Source organism: Erythrolamprus reginae, chromosome 3 (assembly GCF_031021105.1).
Source record: "Erythrolamprus reginae isolate rEryReg1 chromosome 3, rEryReg1.hap1, whole genome shotgun sequence".
NCBI lineage: Eukaryota > Metazoa > Chordata > Lepidosauria > Squamata > Dipsadidae > Erythrolamprus > Erythrolamprus reginae.
In genome coordinates, this window is record NC_091952.1 from 232,449,947 (window position 1) to 232,470,278 (window position 20,332).

The following is a 20,332-nucleotide window of genomic DNA, read 5'->3' on the forward strand; positions in this document are numbered from 1 at the left end:
GTATTCTAAATTTTATTTTGTTTTCTATGATATTGCTAGGCTGGTTAAAAGATATAGTAATTATTAAAAAGCTGGTTTTATAATGTCCTTTGAATCTAAATTTACCATAAGAAATTATTGTTAAGCAGCTAAGATTAGAAAATAAAATGCAAGATAGGAATTCTTGCACAATATTCTAGAATACGTTCTATGCTAATGCTTTAATTTGTAGCAAATTGTGCTTATTCATTTCGTATATTGCAATTCCTTGTACAGTGTGGAATTACTTTTTAAATAAAGTTAATTTTAAAAAAGCACATAGGCAGCATAAAAGTGGACCTAAAACTTGCATTCCATTAATCTGCAGTAGAGGAACTCTGGATTTTATTTATTTATTTATTCATTTATTTATTAGATTTGTATGCCGTCCCTCTCCAAAGACTTGTTTCTCTTTATAATGCTCTCATTATAGGGCAAATCATTTTAAAATTATGTCTTTCAAGACAGGCTTGTTTGGTTATGCGTCACTTGTAAATAAAACATTTTTTTTTCAAGTGGTGTAGTACAAGTTCATTATATAAGCCTAATAAGTTATTTAGATCCAGCCCATAGTTTTTTTCCCATTAATTGTGAAAAAAATGTAAAAAAAAAGACAAAAACTACTCCATTGGAAAAATATAATTTAATACTTCAGAATTATAATAAGATTCTTCAATTAATTTTTGAAACATAGGCCCAAATAATGGAGTTTAATTTCAGATGCGTAAAAGAATAATATTTAAAATATCCTTTATTCAAGCAAAGTATATAACTTAATTATAAATAATGTACTGTATTCAAATTTTAATTTTCAGGTTATGTTTCCATGCAGTATAATTTGTAATGGAGGAAGTCAAATTCTCTAAATTCATAGATGTAGTAAATAGACTTGAAAGGCTAAAGTTTTATAACAATTTAGAGTTTGAAATTAATTATAGGAAGCATTCCAATGGAAAAGTTTTGCTGATTGGAAAAGGAACAGACATAAAGATGGACTTTAAAGGCTGATTAGAGAGAACCAGTGAGAACTAAGAATTACAATTAAAGAAGAAGAAACCCATTAATATATGGAACAATACTCTTCAGTTATAAAAGAAATCAAGGCTATTTGGGAGCAAATTCCCAAATTACTTTCAAGATTATCTGATACTATAACAGAGGATGCAGAAGAATAACAGATTTTATTGGATAAAACAAACAGATTACATGTAGATTTGGATTTTTAAAAATGCCAAATTATAATATGGAAAAAGATGTAGACATGAAAATGTAAATGCTAGCATATAAGAGTGAATGGAAAAAGATATCACATTGGATTTACAAATGAAACCATCTGAGGTCTTAATAATTGAAGGGGACATACAAATAATAAACCATAAGAATAACTGAGCCTAGAGTTGAAGAAGCTTCTTGGATGAGAAGTGAAACGTCTTCAAAGAAAAACAAAAAAAGTCCAGTTGTCTCTTGAAAAAATATCTTTGGGACAACAATGACCTTGATTCTCCATAGACATATTAGAGACTATATCTCTTTTCCAAGTTATTCACTCTAATTTTAAAGCCTGGCCACTTCTACGGTATGTATAAAACTAAATATGTTCTGAGATGAGCAAATTAAAAAAAAAGGTTAGACTCTTCCCCCCCCCCCCCTGTTTTCTTTTTTTAATATCTCAGTGCACCATTTATAAAGCTCCTTTGCATTTCTTGAAGTTATTACGGACTTCAATTTCTTATAAATTGAAAAAAAGACTTAACCAGATAAAGTTTGCTTAATTTTTGATCAGTGAGAAAATGGAATTCACAACTCAAAATGGTGATCCCGAATGGAACATGCTTCCTAGCAACTCTAAGTAATTTTATTTATTTATTTTATTTTTTAATTGGATTTACCACTTGTTAAATATTTTTAAATGTTTAACAATAGAAAACAAAAAAATAGCATAGCTGGATACAAAAGATCATACTTGCCATTAAAGTGTTATACTGCTGTGTTTGAAAAACTAGCTAAAGTTAAGGACTAATCTCTGAAGCTAATTTTAATTTACTGCAGATGACAGGAAGGCTATATGTAATGAAAATCTAATTAAATATGTTAGAGAGTTGTGATAACCTTGCCCTATATTGAAAAAAACTTTTCATCTAGTTTCTTGTGATTTAATAATACAGTGATCCCTCGAGTTTCGCGATCTCGAGTATTGCGAAACGCTATATCGCGAGTTTTCAACCCGGAAGTAAACTCCACCATCTGTGCATGCGTGCCCTTCCACGCATGCGTAGATGGTGGAGTTTCCCCGCCGGGCAGAGGCTTCCCTGGGTCTTCCCCCTCTTTCTCTATGTTGCTTCTTCCTCTCTCACACTCTCTTCCTCCCTCTCTCATCTCTTTCTTTCCTTCTCTCTCTTTCTCTATCTCTCCCCCTCTTGCTCTCGAGCGGCCGCCTAGCAGCTGATCTGCTCGGCAGCGCAGCAGCAGCGAGGAGCCGAAGATCTTCGGCTCCTCGCTGGTGCTGCGCTGCCGAGCAGATCAGCTGCTAGGCGGACGAAGCGGGGGAGGGGGGAAGCGAAGGCGCGGCGATGGGCAAGGGCTGCCAGTGAGCCTTCTCCGTCCCTTTCCTGCTGCACCGGTCTGGGGCCAAGTGGGCGGGGGGCGGCCGGGACCTCGCCTGTCTCCGCCGCCCGCATCGCCCCTCCGGCGGGCCGGCCTCCCCCGCCCGCCTCTGCTGCAGCCGCCACCGCCTCCCCGACTGGTACAAAAGGGCCCCGCCCGCCCCGCCCCGAAGCTTACCTTGCGGCGGGATTCAAAGTGCTGGGGTGGGGGGGTGTCACTTCGCCGCTCGTGTCCTGGCTAAACCGGGCGGCAGGAGACAGGCTTTGAGTTTTTGGCTGCGGGGGGAGAAGTAGGACTTTCCTAACTCCCTCCCCCCGCAGCCAAAACTAAAAGCCTGTCTCTTTTTTCTTGCGGCGAGCCCAAGCCGTTCCTTTCTCGACCGCAGCCGAGCTTCCCTCGGCCCCCTTTGGCCCCGTCACCTCCTCCCCGCCTGCCTTTCCTCGCCAAGCGCACGAAAAAAAAGAGAGAAGGCTTCTACCAGAAGCCGGGGACGGCCGGCAGGGGCATGAAGGATCTCCCCGCTGGCCTCGGGAGCGCGTGGGAGGCTCCGCCCCGCCAGGGTTCCTCTCCATGAGGGAGTCCGCCGAGCTGCCCGTCTTCAATTCGCCGTCTCACCCGGGCTCCCGATCCTGCTGGGCGGCGAGGAGACTCGGCGGGGAGCGCGCACGTCAGGGACCCAGAGCGCCCTTGTGGCCGCGCTCGCCATGCCGGTTTCCCCTCAGGAGACGCGCCTGAGTGGCGAATTGAAGACGGGCAGCTCGGCGGACTCCCTCATGGAGAGGAACCCTGGCGGGGCGGAGCCTCCCACGCGCTCCCGAGGCCGGTGGTGAGATCCTTCATGCCCCTGCCGCCCGTCCCCGGCTTCTGGTATCTCTGTGGGGGGGGGGGGGGAGGCGGCTGCTTGAAAACCCCTGACCTCCATCGCCTCCCCCCCACGGCACAAGGCGAGCACACAGGCGGCGGGGACACAGGCGGCGGGGACTGCCCTGTCCCCCTGTCCCCCTGCGCAAAACTACGCAGCCCCAGATCGCTCGCTTCTCCAGCCAGCAAAGCCGACTGCCCGGCTTTGCTGGCTGATGCAGGAAAGGAAAGCGTCACATTTAAAAAGCACGCCGGCCTCGGGAGCGCGTGGGAGGCTCCGCCCCGCCAGAGACGGCGAATTGAAGACGGGGGCTGCGAAGGGGCGCACGCGGCAGAGCTCCGGCGGAGGAGAGGTGGCGGGGAGAAGCTCTCTCTCCCTCCCCCCCCCGGAAAAAAGAAAGCAGCCCCAGCCAAAGACGCCCAGCGAGAAAGAGACCTCCTCGCCGACTTTTCTCGGCTGCTGTCCACGCCCGGCTCTCTTGGCAGGCAGAAGCAACAAGTCCGGCTCGGAGGCCTCTTTCTCGCTGGGCGTCTTTGGCTGGGGCTGCTTTCTTTTTTCCGGGGGAGGGGGGGAGGGAGAGAGAGCTTCTCCCCGCCACCTCTCCTCCGCCGGAGCTCTGCCGCGTGCGCCCCTTCGCAGCCCCCTCGCTCCTTGTCCCGACAGCCCCCCCCACCGCAGCACTTTGAATCCCGCCGCTTCTGCTGGATACGGGCGGTGGGTGGGACCAGCGGCGCGGAAGCCAGGGCTGTGGCAGCTCGCCCCCCCCATCGCCCGTATCCAGCAGAAGCGGCGGGATTCAAAGGTACTGGGGTGGGGGGTGTCCCGACAGCGGCAGGTGAACGGGGCGAGCGAACGAGGCGAGCGGGGGGTGAACGAGGCGGGCGAATGGAGCGGGGGGGGGGGTGAACGAGGCGGGCGAACGAGGCAAGCGGGGGGGCGAACGAGGCGAGCGGGGGGGTGAACGAGGCAAGCGGGGGGGCGAACGAGGCAAGCGGGGGGTGAACGAGGCGGGCGAATGGAGTGGGGGGGGGGTGAACGAGGCGGGCGAACGAGGCGGGCGAACGAGGCAAGCGGGGGGGCGAACGAGGTGAGCGGGGGGTGAACGAGGCAAGCGGGGGGGCGAACGAGGCGAGCGGGGGGTGAACAAGGCGGGCGAACGAGGCGGGTGAACGAGGCAAGCGGGGGGGCGAACGAGGCGAGCGGGGGGTGAACGAGGCAAGCGGGGGGGGCGAACGAGGCGAGCGGGGGGTGAACGAGGCAAGCGGGGGGGCGAACGAGGCGAGCGGGGGGTGAACGAGGCAAGCGGGGGGGCGAACGAGGCGAGCGGGGGGGTGAACGAGGCAAGCGGGGGGGTGAACGAGGCGAGCGGGGGGTGAACGAGGCAAGCGGGGGGGCGAACGAGGCGAGCGGGGGGTGAACGAGGCAAGCGGGGGGGCGAACGAGGCGAGCGGGGGGGCGAACGAGGCAAGCGGGGGGGCGAACGAGGCGAGCGGGGGGGCGAACGAGGCGAGCGGGGGGTGAACGAGGCAAGCGGGGGGGCGAACGAGGCGAGCGGGGGGTGAACGAGGCAAGCGGGGGGGCGAACGAGGCGAGCGGGGGGTGAACAAGGCAAGCGGGGGGGCGAACGAGGCGAGCGGGGGGTGAACGAGGCAAGCGGGGGGTGAACGAGGCGGGCGAATGGAGCGGGGGGGGGTGAACGAGGCGGGCGAACGAGGCAAGCGGGGGGGCGAGCGGGGGGGCGAACGAGGCGAGCGGGGGGGCGAACGAGGCGAGCGGGGGGGCGAACGAGGCGAGCGGGGGGTGAACGAGGCAAGCGGGGGGGCGAACGAGGCGAGCGGGGGGCGAACGAGGCAAGCGGGGGGGCGAACGAGGCGAGCGGGGGGTGAACGAGGCAAGCGGGGGGGCGAACGAGGCGAGCGGGGGGTGAACGAGGCAAGCGGGGGGGCGAACGAGGCGAGCGGGGGGTGAACGAGGCAAGCGGGGGGGCGAACGAGGCGAGCGGGGGGTGAACGAGGCGGGCGAATGGAGCGGGGGGGGTGAACAAGGCGGGGGAACGAGGCGAGCCAACGAGGCGAGCGGCAAACGGCGGGCGGGCATCAGCGAGGATCCGAGGCTGCGGGGAAGACCCAGGGAAGGTTCCTTCGGCCGCCTAGCAGCTGATCTGCTCCGTAGCGCAAGGAGCCGAAGATGGGGTTTCCCCTTTGCGTGGGCGGCTGGGAAACTCCAATCTTCGGCTCCTCGCTGCTGCTGCGCTACCGAGCAGATCAGCTGCTAGGCGGCCGAAGGAACCTTCCCAGGGTCTTCCCCACCTCCCACACGCAAACCCCACCATCTGCATGAAAAAAAATGGCGCGCATGCGCAAATGATGTTTTTACTTCCGCGCCGCTACTTCGCGAAAAATCGATTATCGCGAGGGGTCCTGGAACGGAACCCTCGCGATAATCGAGGGACCACTGTACTTTGGAAGGCTTGGTGATATTGATAAAGTTAAGGCATTTCTAAGCAGTAAAGTGTAATAAATTTAGAAAAATGAGTGTTATGATAGATAGTTGGCTTAGACTCACTGGCTGATAGCTATGTAACTGGTGAATTACATGTCTGCAAGTGATGTTCCTACTTACAACTCTAACTTGTTGCTTGTATCCTTACAATTTATATTAATATTGATTGTTTCCTGATTGCTTATTTGCACCCTATAACAATCATTAAGTGTTGTACCTTATGATTCTTGACGAATAGATCTTGTCTTTTTATGTAATATGAGAGCATATGTACTAAAGACGAATTCCTTGTGTGTCCAGTTACACTTGGCCAATAACGAGTTATGTTCTGTTCTATTCTATTCTACTCTATTCTATTCTATGCTGTAATCCGCAGTGTGTAACAATCTTGAGATGAAGGAAAGATGAATATAATAATGCTTGCTTTACCTCAATTTCTTTCAGATACCAGCCAGAAGAAGACACTAGACAAGAAAGATGGGAGACGCATGTCTTTTCAAAAGCCAAAAGGGACTATAGAGTATATTGTAAGTTTCTGCTCGGGTATATAATTTTCAATATACATTGAAAATGTGTTAATGGGATTCATAAGTACTATTCTGAATCTTTTAAAAAATGATGTGGAGTAATTCTGTTAAAATTTCCAGTCTTCCTGTGGTATTAGTTATATACTAATACAGTAGAATAGTAGTTCACTGTTTTAAATACAGTAGAATAGTAGTTCACTGTTTTAAAATATATGCCTTATTGTCCTTTTAAAAGACATCAATAAATCTCTTATTGCTTCTAATGCTTTTAATATTGCTAATTATCCACTGAGTGTAGATTAGTATAATTTTATCCCATTTTTATCAGTATGGTACACAAATATTTTTTGTCTCTTATAAGTTTCATTGACCTATTAATACAGCAGGGACCAGGTCTGTTTTTTAATTATCAGTTAATTGAATGCCGAACATGTATGTTCTTCAAATGACCGTTAAGCAGAAATATAAGTCAGCTTTAAATTTCTGGTTACTAAGGGAAACTAAAAGTTTATTACATAATACTTATATATTTATGGTTTCTAAATACAGGAATTTCAAATTGTAGCACTGTAAATCAGTTCAGTGTTTTCATTTTTATATAGAAAAGATTTGTTTGAAATGAATCTTAGTAAAAAGCTGGCTATTAGGATTCTGTTTCTATGTATGTACTGCAAGTCTTTTTGTGACAGTTTAAACAGAACTGACTGAAGTTCTATTGCTCTTTTGCTTTCCATTGCTCAATTTCAGAGATACTGATGAGTATATAACCATAAAATGTAATTAGGAAGTGAATTGGTTCCTTCACTTTAAACGAATTACTTGTATAAACAATCTAATGCAGAGTGGTATCAGCTATCACGCTTCTGCATTTCTAACAAAATTGCTTTGAATGACTTGTATTAAAAAACACAAGCAGAGCTTTTGTGTCAACTTTACAGTGAATTTATATACAGTAATGTGTCTGTTATGATCAGAAATTGTAATACACTCAGATTTTGATTTATTTCACTAGAGAAAAAATATAGCCACAGTTTCCAGTAATCAAACTCCTTTCAGTGAATTTGGAAATGTTCAGTTGATACAAATATGAAATATTTAAGTAATTTGTACCGTTGTACCAATTGTAAGAAAATTTACAGTTTTCGGAGTGCATAGTAAAAAAAGGTCTCTAATTACTTTTGCAAGTAACTGAAAAAAATGTTGGTAAGACTTGCTATTGCCAGTCTCATTAGCTTTAAAGTGTTTGTATCAGGATATTAAAGAGACTGGAAATAGTTCATTTAGTTTTTCCATTTCTATCTCAAAATAATTAATAACTTGTCATTATTACATAGTATATTGGGACTTCAGTTCACTTATTGTTTGTTATATACAGTGGTCCCTCGATCATCACGAGGGTTCCGTTCCAGGACCCCAAGCGATGATCGATTTTTCGCGAAGTAGCGGTGCGGAAGTAAAAACACCATCTGCGCATGCGCAGATGGTGTTTTTACTTCCACCGCAGCAGCGAGGAGCCGAAGATTGGGGTTTCCCCGCCACCTCGCTGCTGCTGCTTGTCCGCGCGTGCGCCGCCCGGCCTTCGCTCGCCCACCCCGTTGCTCTCGCTGCTTCCCAGCTGGGAAGCGGCCCCCGCGCGCGCGCCGCCCAGCCTTCCCCCGCCCACCCCGTTGCTCTCGCTGCTTCCCAGCTGGGAAGCGGCCCCCGCACGCGCGCCGCCCGGCCTTCCCCCGCCCACCCCGTTGCTCTTATTGCTTCCCAACAGGGAAGCGGCCCCCGCACGCGCGCCGCCCGGCCTTCCCCCGCCCACCCCGTTGCTCTTATTGCTTCCCAGCTGGGAAGCGGCCCCCGCACGCGCGCCGCCCGGCCTTCCCCCGCCCACCCCGTTGCTCTTATTGCTTCCCAGCTGGGAAGCGGCCCCCGCGCGCGCGCCGCCCGCCTTCCCCCGCCCACCCCGTTGCTCTTATTGCTTCCCAGCTGGGGAAACTCCACCATCTACGCATGCGTGGCCATAGAAAAAAGGGCACGCATGCGCAGATGGTGGAGTTTACTTCCGGGTTGAAAACTCGCAAAATAGCCCTTTCGCGATGCTCGAGGACGCGAAACTCGAGGGATCACTGTATTTGTGACCAGATTTATTTGGATTTTTATTTTATTTTATTTCCAATTCCCAATAATTCTCAAATTATTAATATAAATTTAGAAATATAAAAAACTGTGAATATCTTTTCCATATATTTATTTGTTGTAATAAAAAAGCATATTAGCATATGAGATTAGCTTATTAGAAATCCTCCCTGATAAATACATGCAATACTTTGAAATCTTACCTTTCTATTAAATTATGTACAATATTTTCCTTTGGAAAAAATATTTGAAAATATTAGAAAAGAGGAAACACGCTTTTTTGAATAAATTCTATAAGATGGCACACTATCATAATAATGTACTCCTGTAATCCTAAAACATTCTGGCTTGTTCACTCCAAAAATAGAAGATATTTCTTGTGATAAGCATTATGATTAACTTGATGAACTAATTTAAATAATTGTTAATCATAATTATAATTGTTTATAAAAAGTAAGCAACATCAGTATTCAGGTACTTAGAAATTTGAGCGATGATCAGACTTTCAGTCTATCCTTTTCTAAATTTTTTGTTGAGGGTCTATGAAAAATGTACTGTATAATAAAGTAGTACTGTATATACTCGAGTATAAGCCGACCCGAGCATAAGCCGAGGCACCAGTTTTTTCCACAAAAACCTGGGGAAACTTATTGACCCGAGTATAAGCCGAGGTTAGAAAATGCAGTGGCTACTGGTAACTTATAAAAATGGAAACCAATAAAATTACATTAATTGAGACATCAGTAGATTAAATGTTTTAGAATATTTATTTTAAAGAAAACCAAAATTAGCTCTGTAAATTTAAAAGAGGCTAAACGAAAGCAATCTGCAACCAAGCTAAAACCTATTTCTAAACCTAATCCAGGGGTCTTTAAACTTGACAGTTTTAAGACTAGTGGACTTCAACTCCCAGAATTCCTGCACCAGCCATGCTACTTCAGGAGTAGGAGTTGAAGTCCACAAGCCCTAATTTTTCCAGGTTTGAAGACTCTTGCATTTCTAACCCTAACACAGGGCTCTTTAAACTTGAGTTTTTAGAAGCCTGGAGAGAGTTCATGCTGTCCCGTCCCCCCTCTTTAGCTTGCTGGCTGGCTCGTTGGCTTGATCTCCTACCCCTGATCCTCCCCCCTCCTCGTCTCCCTTTATTGCCCCATGTGTTGTGCAGGGAAGCAGATTTGCTAAAGAGATCCACTTGGGACGGCAACAGGGAAATGAGGCGGAGGAGAGCCAGAATAGCCCACAGCCGCGGGGCAGGAGGAGGAAAGGAAAGAGCTGTCCTCCTCCTCCTTCTCCTCCTTCCCCTGCTGCCGTACCAAGTGGATCTCTGTAAAAAATCTGCTTCTCTCTCCGGCTGGAGGCTTCTAAAGCCTGGAGAGAGTTCATGGCGTCCCCGTCCTCCCGGTTTAGCTTGCTGGCGGGGCGCCCTCTTGTGGTGATTCGGCGCCCTCTTGTGGTGACTCGAGTATGTTCTGTCTGGGTCACTCCAGAAGCCAATACCAAACCAAAAAGAGAAGCCAGACACACTGGTAAAAGGCAAAGGCAGTTTTATAAAATTCAAGAAAAACACAGGTAACAGAAAATGTCCTTACAAACAGGAAAATGCTGTATCTTCAGATATATTCACGAAGGCCAAAAGTCCATGCAGCAATACAGAATTCTTGCTGCCAAGCCAAGGCTGTAGATAGCAGACCTATACCTCCCACGGATCTTCCAAAGCTGCTGGGCCACAAGCCAGGAACAGAGACGCCGAGAAACAAGACAGGATAACGCCACGCCAAGCTGATAACACTCCACATGGCTTAAAGGGCTTGCCTGCCTTTTAAACCCTGCTGATGAGTACCACATCCAAACCCAGCTGTTTCTACTTCAATGGTGAAAATATCTCTTTAACTGCTCCTTTCGTTGCTCTGAATGTCGCTGTCTCATGTCAATGACAGCTTGTGCATCATCACCTAATGACTCCAAGCTACTGGCTGGGGAGAGCGCCCCCCCCCCCGGGGCTCTCATGCTTTTCGCCTTCATCCCATTCCTGATTTTCCTCTCCCCCGTCCGACTGTTCAGCCCCCTCCTCTGCGCTGTCATCCTCCTCCGGGCATGGAGCCAGCAGAGACACAGCTGGTCCCTGAGCAGCCTCAGGCTGAATCACAACAGAGTATAAGCCGAGGTCGGGTTTTTCAGCCCATTTTTGGGACTGAAAGACTCGGCTTATACTCGAGTAAATACGGTATTTATCCACTATTCATTAATATAAGAAATCATAGGATTTAGAAAAAAAAGTACAAATTCTAATATGTTGTAGGAAGAAGTACTGAATAATAAATAACAAACATATTGAAGTCCTACTTCCATGTTAGTTTAAATTTCAGTTTATTTTAAGTTTTTTATAAAGAAATATTGTGGACCTTACCGATATATAATTATAATTATAGGGCCCTAAATATGGCTAAATATGATTCCATATTTGATTCTCCCTTGATAAAGCTGTTCAAGGAGTAAACTTGACATTTTGTTTGTGGAGTTATTAAACAGTGAGCTTTTGATTTCTTGTAGTAAATAAATATAGACGTTATCTAGTGGTCAGACTCATTTTAATAAATATGATCATATTTATCTGATACAGATAAGAAGTATTTAAGCAATTTGTATCCTTGTAGATTTCAGACTACATATATGCAAAATAATCTGTAATTCATTTTTGCAGGAGATTTAAATAATGTTGCCCATTTATGGATATAAAATTCTATTTAAAAGCAAGCTGTTGCGTTAATTTCTAAAGCCAGAATCATGTATATATCAGTTTTGTTCAAATTCAGTTTAAATGTATTATGTTTTTCTTTTTCTACTCAAAATTAAGTCTAGAATAGTGATTTTTTTTTCTTGTAGAACCTTACTTGGTACAAATGACAAGGAGAAATAGAGCTGGGTACCATCTTGATCTTTGCCAAAGGTTTCAAGTATACTGTGAATAGGCACTCTTATGCCCTATAAGTTGCTCTCATATTTCCATATACAACTTTCAAGCTAATAGAGGTCAAGAACAAGATATCTTGAGGCTATTGGAATTGTGCAGAATACAATGGTACAGCTTCCATGAAGTTCAGAATAATTTTATAGTTTCACTTCTTGGAAACGGTCTTAATTTTAGGAGGTGAACTACTATTTTTCTGCATCTTTCACCGCACAGTTGGTCTTGCAATGCACAATGTTTGATGGAAAAGATTGTATCTGCGTAGCCTATGGTACTTCCTATCTCTGCCCTTTTGATTGCCCACCTATCCATTGCTGCTGGTCCAATTCTGCTTGCCATTGCTACCCCATTGCATCACATATCACTACTGTATCAGCAAGGACGTTCTTTCATGAAGGTTGCAAGATAGCTAGTCCCACCCTAAAATGACCGTAGGGTCTGGATTGGGAGGGGTGGGGTCAGGGAGTCTAATCTCTGGATAAGATTTTTTTACAGCTGCGTCTTTGTCGATAACTAGAGCTAGATAGGGAGATAACAGGGTGTGGCTATAAAAATTATCACTCAATCTCTATGCCACAAATGGCATGTGGAGCCCTATTTGCTGGCTCAGCTACAGCATGTATGTGTGTGCTGGCCAGCTGATTTTTGGTTTGCATAGAGGCTCTGGGAGGGCGTTTTTGGCTTACAGGGAGACTCTGGGGGGACGAGAGAGTGTGTTTTTACTCTCCCCCAGCTCCAAGGAAGCCTTTGCAGCCTATGGGAGGGTGAAACATGAACCTACTGGCCAACCAGAAGTTGGAAAACAAGCCGTTTCCAGCCTCCAGAGGGTTTCGGGGGGGGGGGATGCTGTTTTCACCCTTCCCAGGCATTGAATTATGGGTGTGGGCATTCACACATGCACAATAGCAGGCACACTCTTTTGGCACCCAAGGAAAGAAAGGTTCGCTATCGCTGCTCTAGGCAAAAGGACAAAGTCAATACCCATTCCTGGTCTATCCTGCAACCTTCACTGAGAAAAGGCGTTTTCTCAGTGGACCAATGCTCCATTTAGAATGAGCAGCTGATTGGTGGTTGGATTGGCCTCCCAGAATACCTCCTATCAGCTGTTTCAGGCTGTGGGGATTGTCGAAGCCTACCAGCACCTCTGCCACCTATCACAGCCTCTACGTGCCCCATTTTGGCCTCTGCACGTTGCATTTTCAGCCCATTATAGGCATTCCGGCCCCAAAAATGGGATGTGCTGAAGTCAAAAATGGGGCACATGGATGCTGAAAATGGGATACACGGAGGCTAAAAATTGGGTTTGTGGAGGCAGCAATAGGTGGTGGTGACACTGGTGGGCAGCAGCAATCCCCGCAGCCTGGAACAGCTGATAGATATTCCAGGAAGCCAGTCCAACTGCCAATTAGCTGCTCATGCTAAATCAAGCTGTTCTGAAGCAGACCAAGCTATTTGCCGTTTTCAAGGAAGCAAATTGCTGGGAGGTGGAGGCTGAAGGGTGATGGCCAGTGGGTGGGCAGGGGTTTGGCGACATTTACTGTATAAAACGCACAGACATTTGCACTCCCCCCAAAGTGTGTCTTATACTCTGAAAAAATATGGTATTTATTTGGCTTTTATGGTGCTGTAATTATTATTAAGTCATTACTTACTCTTCAATGTAGATAGCTATTAAAAAAACACTAGCTTGACCCTTATTAACTTAAAATACTCATTTTAAAATACAAAAATATAGATTGCAGGTATTCCAAAGTAAAAGTATCAATGCTTTAATGATACTGATAAGAAAAATATATGTTAGCAATAACTAAAGATATTCAATTTCCTCTGATTATGATGGGTGTATTGCTGGATAGTAGTATTAAGTCAGTTTTGTTACTTGCTTTTAATTAAATAAATTGTATAACAGTAGCACTTAGACTTACATACCGTGTCACAGTGCTTCTCTAGTCCTCTTTAAGTGCTTTACAAACATCATTTTTAAAAGACTGGTTTGATTGGGGTTTACCATAAGCAAAATATTAGAGTCTCAATGAGTCAGCAGCAAATGCTTCAAAATTTTTGATACCTATTTGACAGGTAGTTGTCTTTCAGCTTCTCCTTAGTGTATGATCAATCTAATTAAAATTCTTCGGTGCACATTAAAAAATAACATTGTTTTGATTTTTTTAATTAAAAATAAATCAGAAATAGTTTATAGAGCTTAGGACATGGAATCACCAGATAAATTATTCATTAATTCTGTTTTAATGAACTGGTGTTGCTGTTGGAGGGTAAAGTTTTATTTTAAACTAAATTAATCACATTTTATAATGATTAGTGTTTTATCCTACTCCCTGCTCCTTCCTTTCTTTGGAATACCAGCTAACCCCCATTTTATGGTAATAACTGTATGTCAAATTGGAAACATCAGCTTGTTATTCCTAGCTAAGAAAATACTTAAAATTTGAGAAAACTGGATGCTGTTGATTAATATAACCACCACAACAGCAACAGAGTTGGAAGGGACGTTGAAGGTCTTCTAGTCCAATCCCCTGCTTAGGCAGAAAACTGTACACTACTTCAGACAGATGGTTATCCAACATCTGCTTAAAAACTTCCAATGTTGTGACATTCATAACATCTGGAGTCAAGCTGTTCTACTGATCAACCATTCTGACTGTCAGGAAATTTCTCCTTAGTTCTATGTTACTTCTTGTTTAGTTTCCACCCATTGCTCTGGACTGCCAAAGCCTCCTTAAGCGCCACTGAAAGGCTCATCTGGCAGCCCAGAAAAGCCCGAGATGGTGGGATTAAAGGGGGAATGGCCGGGCCTTTGTGCCGTTCTCAAATTTCCTGGGAAATTTTTCTGGGCTCAAGTTGTTAAGTAGAAAATGGTTCTTAAGAAGAGGCAAAAAAATCTTGAACACCCGGTTCTTATCTAGAAAAGGTCTTAAGTAGAAGCGTTCTTAAGTAGACGTACCACTGTATTTCAGTCCTACTAATGAAATTTAGGCCTGTACATTTTTCTTGGCTGCTATTTTCTTTTAAAAATACACAATATAGTGCTAAACTTTCAAGAATGTAAGGAAGACTTGGATACATATCACATCATTGCATTTATGTTCTTGAATAGGTGGAGTCAAGAGATTCATTGAATACTGTGGCCTTGAAGTTTGATACTACGCCGAATGAATTGGTGCAGTTAAACAAGCTGTTTTCCAGAGCAGTTGTTCCTGGACAGGTATTACATAAATAAAGTAGAGTAAAAATAGATGAAGAGTATTTATTGAACATTATTTGCATTCCTTCCTTTGGCGATGAATACTTTGTGACATTAGTGGATCAGGAAGAAGGGGTAAGCAAAGAATTCACTGGCTTGGTATCATCAAAGCTGATTCAAAGATGAACATCAAACAACTGAAAGAAATTGACAGGGGAGCATGGAGAACACTTGCCTATAAAGTGGCCAAGGGTCGGACATGACTGAATGATTAAAACTAACTAATTAATACACTCAAGATCCATTTTAAAAGTTTAAATAAAAAAGAATCATGGTTCTAGCAATTTACCTTAAGTAACAGGACAATTCTATAATAAAAGAATTAGGGCATACATTTATCTTTAAATTTTTCACAGTTTATTAGAAAAATATTTCTATACAAATCCTGAAAAAGGGAAATAAAGTCTTTCTTTGAGTCAACATAACATGAATGAAATTCATATCACATACAATTGTGGATATGAAATCCTAAGCAAACTCTTTAAAAGCTAGTTGAAGATAAGTACAATAAAATATGGATTATCCACAATGCATTTCATGAGAAATCAGATAGTGTATAAATAATTTGTGTACCATTTCTAAATGCCTACTGTTTTATGCAAAAACAAATTTTTGATCACAATATTTAAAAGTTTGCAGTTTTTTTATAAGACATTTGTGCAGACTTGTCTTTTTGAGCCATGTACAAATGTTTTTAATTTTAAATTAATAATATCTACATCTGTTAAATCAGATTTAATCAAAATGTGTTTTTATAGGTTTTATATGTTCCTGATCCAGAGTATCTTTCCAGTGTGGAGAGTTCCCCCTCACTTAGTCCTGAAAGTCCTTTGTCACCTACATCTTCAGAAGCTGAGGCTGAAAAGACAGCTGTAAGTGTGTGTGTGTGTATGTGTGGAATATTTTTCCCCAAGGGCGTATTCCTGGTGAGTAGTCAAATTGTACCATGCAGGTCTCCTTGATCTGATCAGAACTGAAACAGATTGATATAAAAATACATTTCTGTTTTCAAATAGTTTGAAAGTTTGATGTGGGTGTTAACATTAGACAGCAGTGCTGATATCTTTAACATTAAATAAAACTATAATTCTATATTTCTTTGTGAAATACTGTAGAACTTTCATATACCAACTTGTGATTTAATATTGTCTGTATAATTAATTTCTAACACATATGGTGATGTTTTAAAATGATTCATTTTTATCATTGATTTGCTCTTTGAACGTCTACATGGATTTGGCAAGGTTAAGCTACATTTATAAAATACATGCTATTTTTGGATCCATCACTGCAGTTTTTGTTTCTGTAGGATTCAGATGGGGCACAAAAGAAAGAAACAACAGCCATACCAGCACATCCATGTGTTCGGTCTACAAGAGTTGTGTCATCCACGTCAGAAGAGGAAGAAGCTTTCACAGAAAAATTTCTCAAGATCAATTGTAAATACATTACTAGTAATAAGGTACAGAATGATATGTTTTTACACAAAATAATGTGTTGCCTAAATTATTTGAGAATTTTCCTTTTATTGGGATAGAAGAATTTTGGTAATTAATTGATATTAGCTTTAAATAGAGGATAACCTTACACGTTTATCAAAACTATACATTGCCATGCCACTTTGTCACAGTAATGATGGCATTATATATATGGGATTTTAGTAGTAATTTTTAATTAATTAGATTTGTTGTCGTGTTGTTTTTTGTATTCTGTGAGCTGTCCCGAGTCTTCGGAGAAGGGCGGCATACAAATGTAAATAATAATAATAATAATCATCATCATCATCATCATCATCATCATCTAATGGAAAAAGTAGCAGCTGAGTTGAAAGATGCAACAGACACATAGGCCACTACCGTGTTTCCCCGAAAGTAAGACAGTGTCTTACTTTCTTTTTACCCCCAAAAGCCCCACTACGTCTTACTTTCGGGGTATGTCTTACATTGGAAAAAAATTGAAAGGGTCGCGTTCCCGAAGGCATCTCCCCAGAGTCCAGAAGGGCAGCCACGGGGCAGGAGCCTCGTGAGCCCTTTTCCAAGTTCAACCTCAGGGCTCCAAGCGGCGTGCACGCATGGAGCCACAGACGTGTGTCGGGGAAGTGTGTGTCTGGAGGGGAGGAGCCGCTCTGCGCAGTTGGGCAGCCCCACCTGCCTGCCGGAAAGGAGGCGGGCGAAGGAGGGCGCAGCTCCGGCCACTCGCCTTGGAGCTGGTCGGCCTCGCTGGCTGCTTGCAGCCGAGCCTCGGCAGGACTCGGTTGCTGGGACGAGCGCCTTCGCTGCAAGCCGCCGCCCACTCGGCTCGCTTCGGACCAGCGCCGTCCTTCGCTTTGCTAAGCCGGGGAAGAGGCGGTGGCGCCGCGGCGAGGCGAAGGCGAGGGGCGCGCGGGGAGCTTGGAAGCGACGTCATCGGGCTCCCCCCCGGCAATACCCCCTTGTTTCCCCGAAAGTAAGACATATGTCTTACTTTCGGGGTACGGCTTATATTAGCCGACCCCCCTGAAACCCCCGATACGTCTTACAATCGGGGGTGTCTTACTATCGGGGAAACAGGTTATGTGGACCATGGAATTCTGTCATCTTTTTTATAAATACCATACTTTTAAGAATTCTTGCCTATATGCTTCCATAATCTTAATATTTACATTGTGTTTTCTGTAGACAATAAGAAAGGATATACTTGTGCTATCTTATAAATGTTAGAGAAATCTTAGCCAGGTGTGCTATAGAAACATTAATTACCATGTTTATTGGAGAAGAGAATATTCACTGAATTAAAGATGATCTCCCCAAAAGGAAGATAAAATAGAAAACAAAAACTTCACAAACAGAAAGTCCTTAGAGTGTCTTAACTTTCCCTCCTTGTCAATTTTTTATTAGCAATTCCAGAAGAATCTAATATCTTCCTTAGAAAATGTGTGCATAGGTTTATTGTGTTTCTGTACGTACAGTATAATTTGCAGAAGTCACACTCCCGTCACACACACACAAAAAATGAAGTTGTTAGGATAAGAAAAAAGTACTAAATAAACTCTTAGCTGCCTCTTTAAAAGATACCCCAGTTAATTAATTAATTTTCCACTGCATTTATTCAAGATTGCGGCTCACATACAAATAACACTTGCAGAGAAGTACTCAAAATTGCATTCACATTCACTTTCCTCCTTCCAGAAAGAAAAGGTAATAAAGACAAGAAATGTGATAGAAACTATGCAGTGGAAATGCTGCTATTAAGAATAGCTGCTGCTGCTGCTTAAAACAGGAATGACCAAGTGGCTGAAAGGCGTGGGTTTTTCCTTTCCTCTGTAGTTTCCTCCTTTTATCTTGTCTATATCAACTTTTGCTTCCTCCTTTTTTGCTCTTTTCCTTCCTTTGACCTAAGAACTCAACAACACACAAAACATTTTCCCCTGTAGATTTTCCTCATGATAGCAAAGGCATAAAGTAGAAATATATATCAACTCTCAAATCTGTACTAAAAATAACTCAATCCATATCCTGCCTTTGTGCCACTTTTTCCTTCCTGTGATACTTTCTATGGTGAACTGAATAAAAGTCAAAAGTTTTAACCTAACTTTCCAAAATAAATACTTTTGAATATCTGCAAGCCTAAAGGAGAACAACCAAATTAATCTTATATGCAATGAAACAACTGGTGTTTATATATTGATAAAGGGCTTCATTTAAACTAACCACAATTTCATGAAGTCTTTGAAATATGTAACTTAATAAAAAGATTGCTTTTTAAAAAATTGTTTTATATTATATGGAAATATAACTCCTGAAATATTCAGTTTATACTGATTCATTAAGGTCAGTTCTATTGCAATTAAACAATGTAAATACAAAATTATACTACCATTTTACAATATACAGTGATATCTTGTCTTACGAACTTAATTGGTTCCGGGAGGAGGTTCGTAAAGTGAAAAGTTTGTAAGACAAAACAATGTTTCCCATAGGAAACAATGGAAAACCGATTAATGCGTGCAAGCCCCCCACCCAAAAAAATCACAAAAACGGGCGCTCCACTGGGCGCCGCCGCCTGGCTGTTACCTTCTGAAATAGCCCGGCGCTTCTCGGGGTTCTCCCGAACCTGAAAAGTTTGGCAAAAGTTCGGGTTCGGGAGAATGCCGAGAAACGCCGCCACCCGGCTGTCACCTTCCGAAACAGCCAGGGGCTTCTCGGCATTCTCCCGAATGCCGAACCCGGAAGTTCGGTAAAAGTTCGAGTTCGGGTTCGGGAGAACGCCGAGAAGTGCCGCTGTCTGGCTGTCACCTTCCCAGAAGAGCCATGGAGCTGTTGACCAGTCTGGAGGCTCAAACTGAGGTGGGGAATCCCAATAGGGAATTCCAGGGGCGGAGCTTTGACATCACAGAGACGTCCTTCCTGGAGTCCCCGGTTCAGCCAGCCAGGAAGGACATCTCCGTGACGTCAAAGCTCCGCCCCTGGAATTCCCTATTGGGATTCCCCAGCTCCGTTTGAGCCTACCGACCGGCCGACAGCTCCACGGCTCTTCTGGGAAGGTGACAGCCGGGCAGCAGCACTTCTCACTGTTCTCCCGAACCGTAACTTTTGCTGAACTTCTGGGTTTGGCATTCAGGAGAACGCCGAGAAGCACCCCGGCTGTTTCGAAAGGTGACAGTCGGGCGGTGGCACCCAGTGGAGCGTCTGGAGACGGGGCATCCCAGTGGCGCTGGCGGCGGGTTTGTAAGGCGGAAAAAGTTCGTAAGAAGAGGCAAAATTAATTCCGAACCATGGGTTCGTATCTCGAAAAGTTCGTATGATGAGGGGGTTCGTATCACGAGGTACTACTGTATTTGAATTATGGCTAAAACTTCTTTTTTCACAGCAATAACTTCTAAATATTGGTATAATATTAACTAGGAAAAACTGTTTATCCTTAAATATTATATTTCCCAGGAATTTACAATTTTTCAATAGTTTATAAAAAAGCTGAATGTGTTTGTTAGACTTTAACAGAAGTACTCAGTATTCATTAAATAGTGAAGGATTAGATCACTTCTAGACATAATTTGAAAATATTTGGTTTACTTTTGCATGAAGTTTGATTGTTTTTCTCCCTATCTTAGGGAACTGTCACTGGTGTGCTCCTAGTGACACCAAACAATATAATGTTTGATCCACATAAAACAGATCCATTGGTTAAGCAAAACGGCTGTGAAGAGTATGGCATCATGTGTCCAATGGAAGAAGTGATGTCAGCTGCTATGTATAAAGATGCAGATGGATTCATACAGGATTCGTTACCCATGTAAGATAGATTATTGTATGTATGTGTATACATCTCTATTTCTCTGGGAGTCAAATGGAAAAAAATATTGCATGGCAGCTGTATTAGTTGCCTTAATCATCAATCACTCTATGTTGTTTTCCTGAGGCAAACCCTTCCTGCCACTGCTTTTATGAACTTTTGGGGGTTTGGAATCACTAAATAAATGTTTGTGA

At 43.9% G+C, this 20,332-nt stretch overlaps 1 protein-coding gene across 4 annotated transcripts in view; it reads left to right on the plus strand.

Moving 5' to 3' along the window:
- OXR1 (oxidation resistance 1) overlaps positions 1 to 20,332 on the plus strand; it is a 279,350-nt gene that overhangs the window by 219,423 nt on the left and 39,595 nt on the right. For all 4 annotated transcript variants that reach the window (XM_070748208.1, XM_070748209.1, XM_070748211.1 and 1 more), the window contains 5 exons: positions 6,431 to 6,513; positions 14,721 to 14,828; positions 15,626 to 15,739; positions 16,177 to 16,329; positions 19,957 to 20,138. In XM_070748208.1, the coding sequence (XP_070604309.1) occupies positions 6,431 to 6,513; positions 14,721 to 14,828; positions 15,626 to 15,739; positions 16,177 to 16,329; positions 19,957 to 20,138 (640 nt within the window). The remainder of the gene's footprint in view (positions 1 to 6,430; positions 6,514 to 14,720; positions 14,829 to 15,625; positions 15,740 to 16,176; positions 16,330 to 19,956; positions 20,139 to 20,332) is intronic.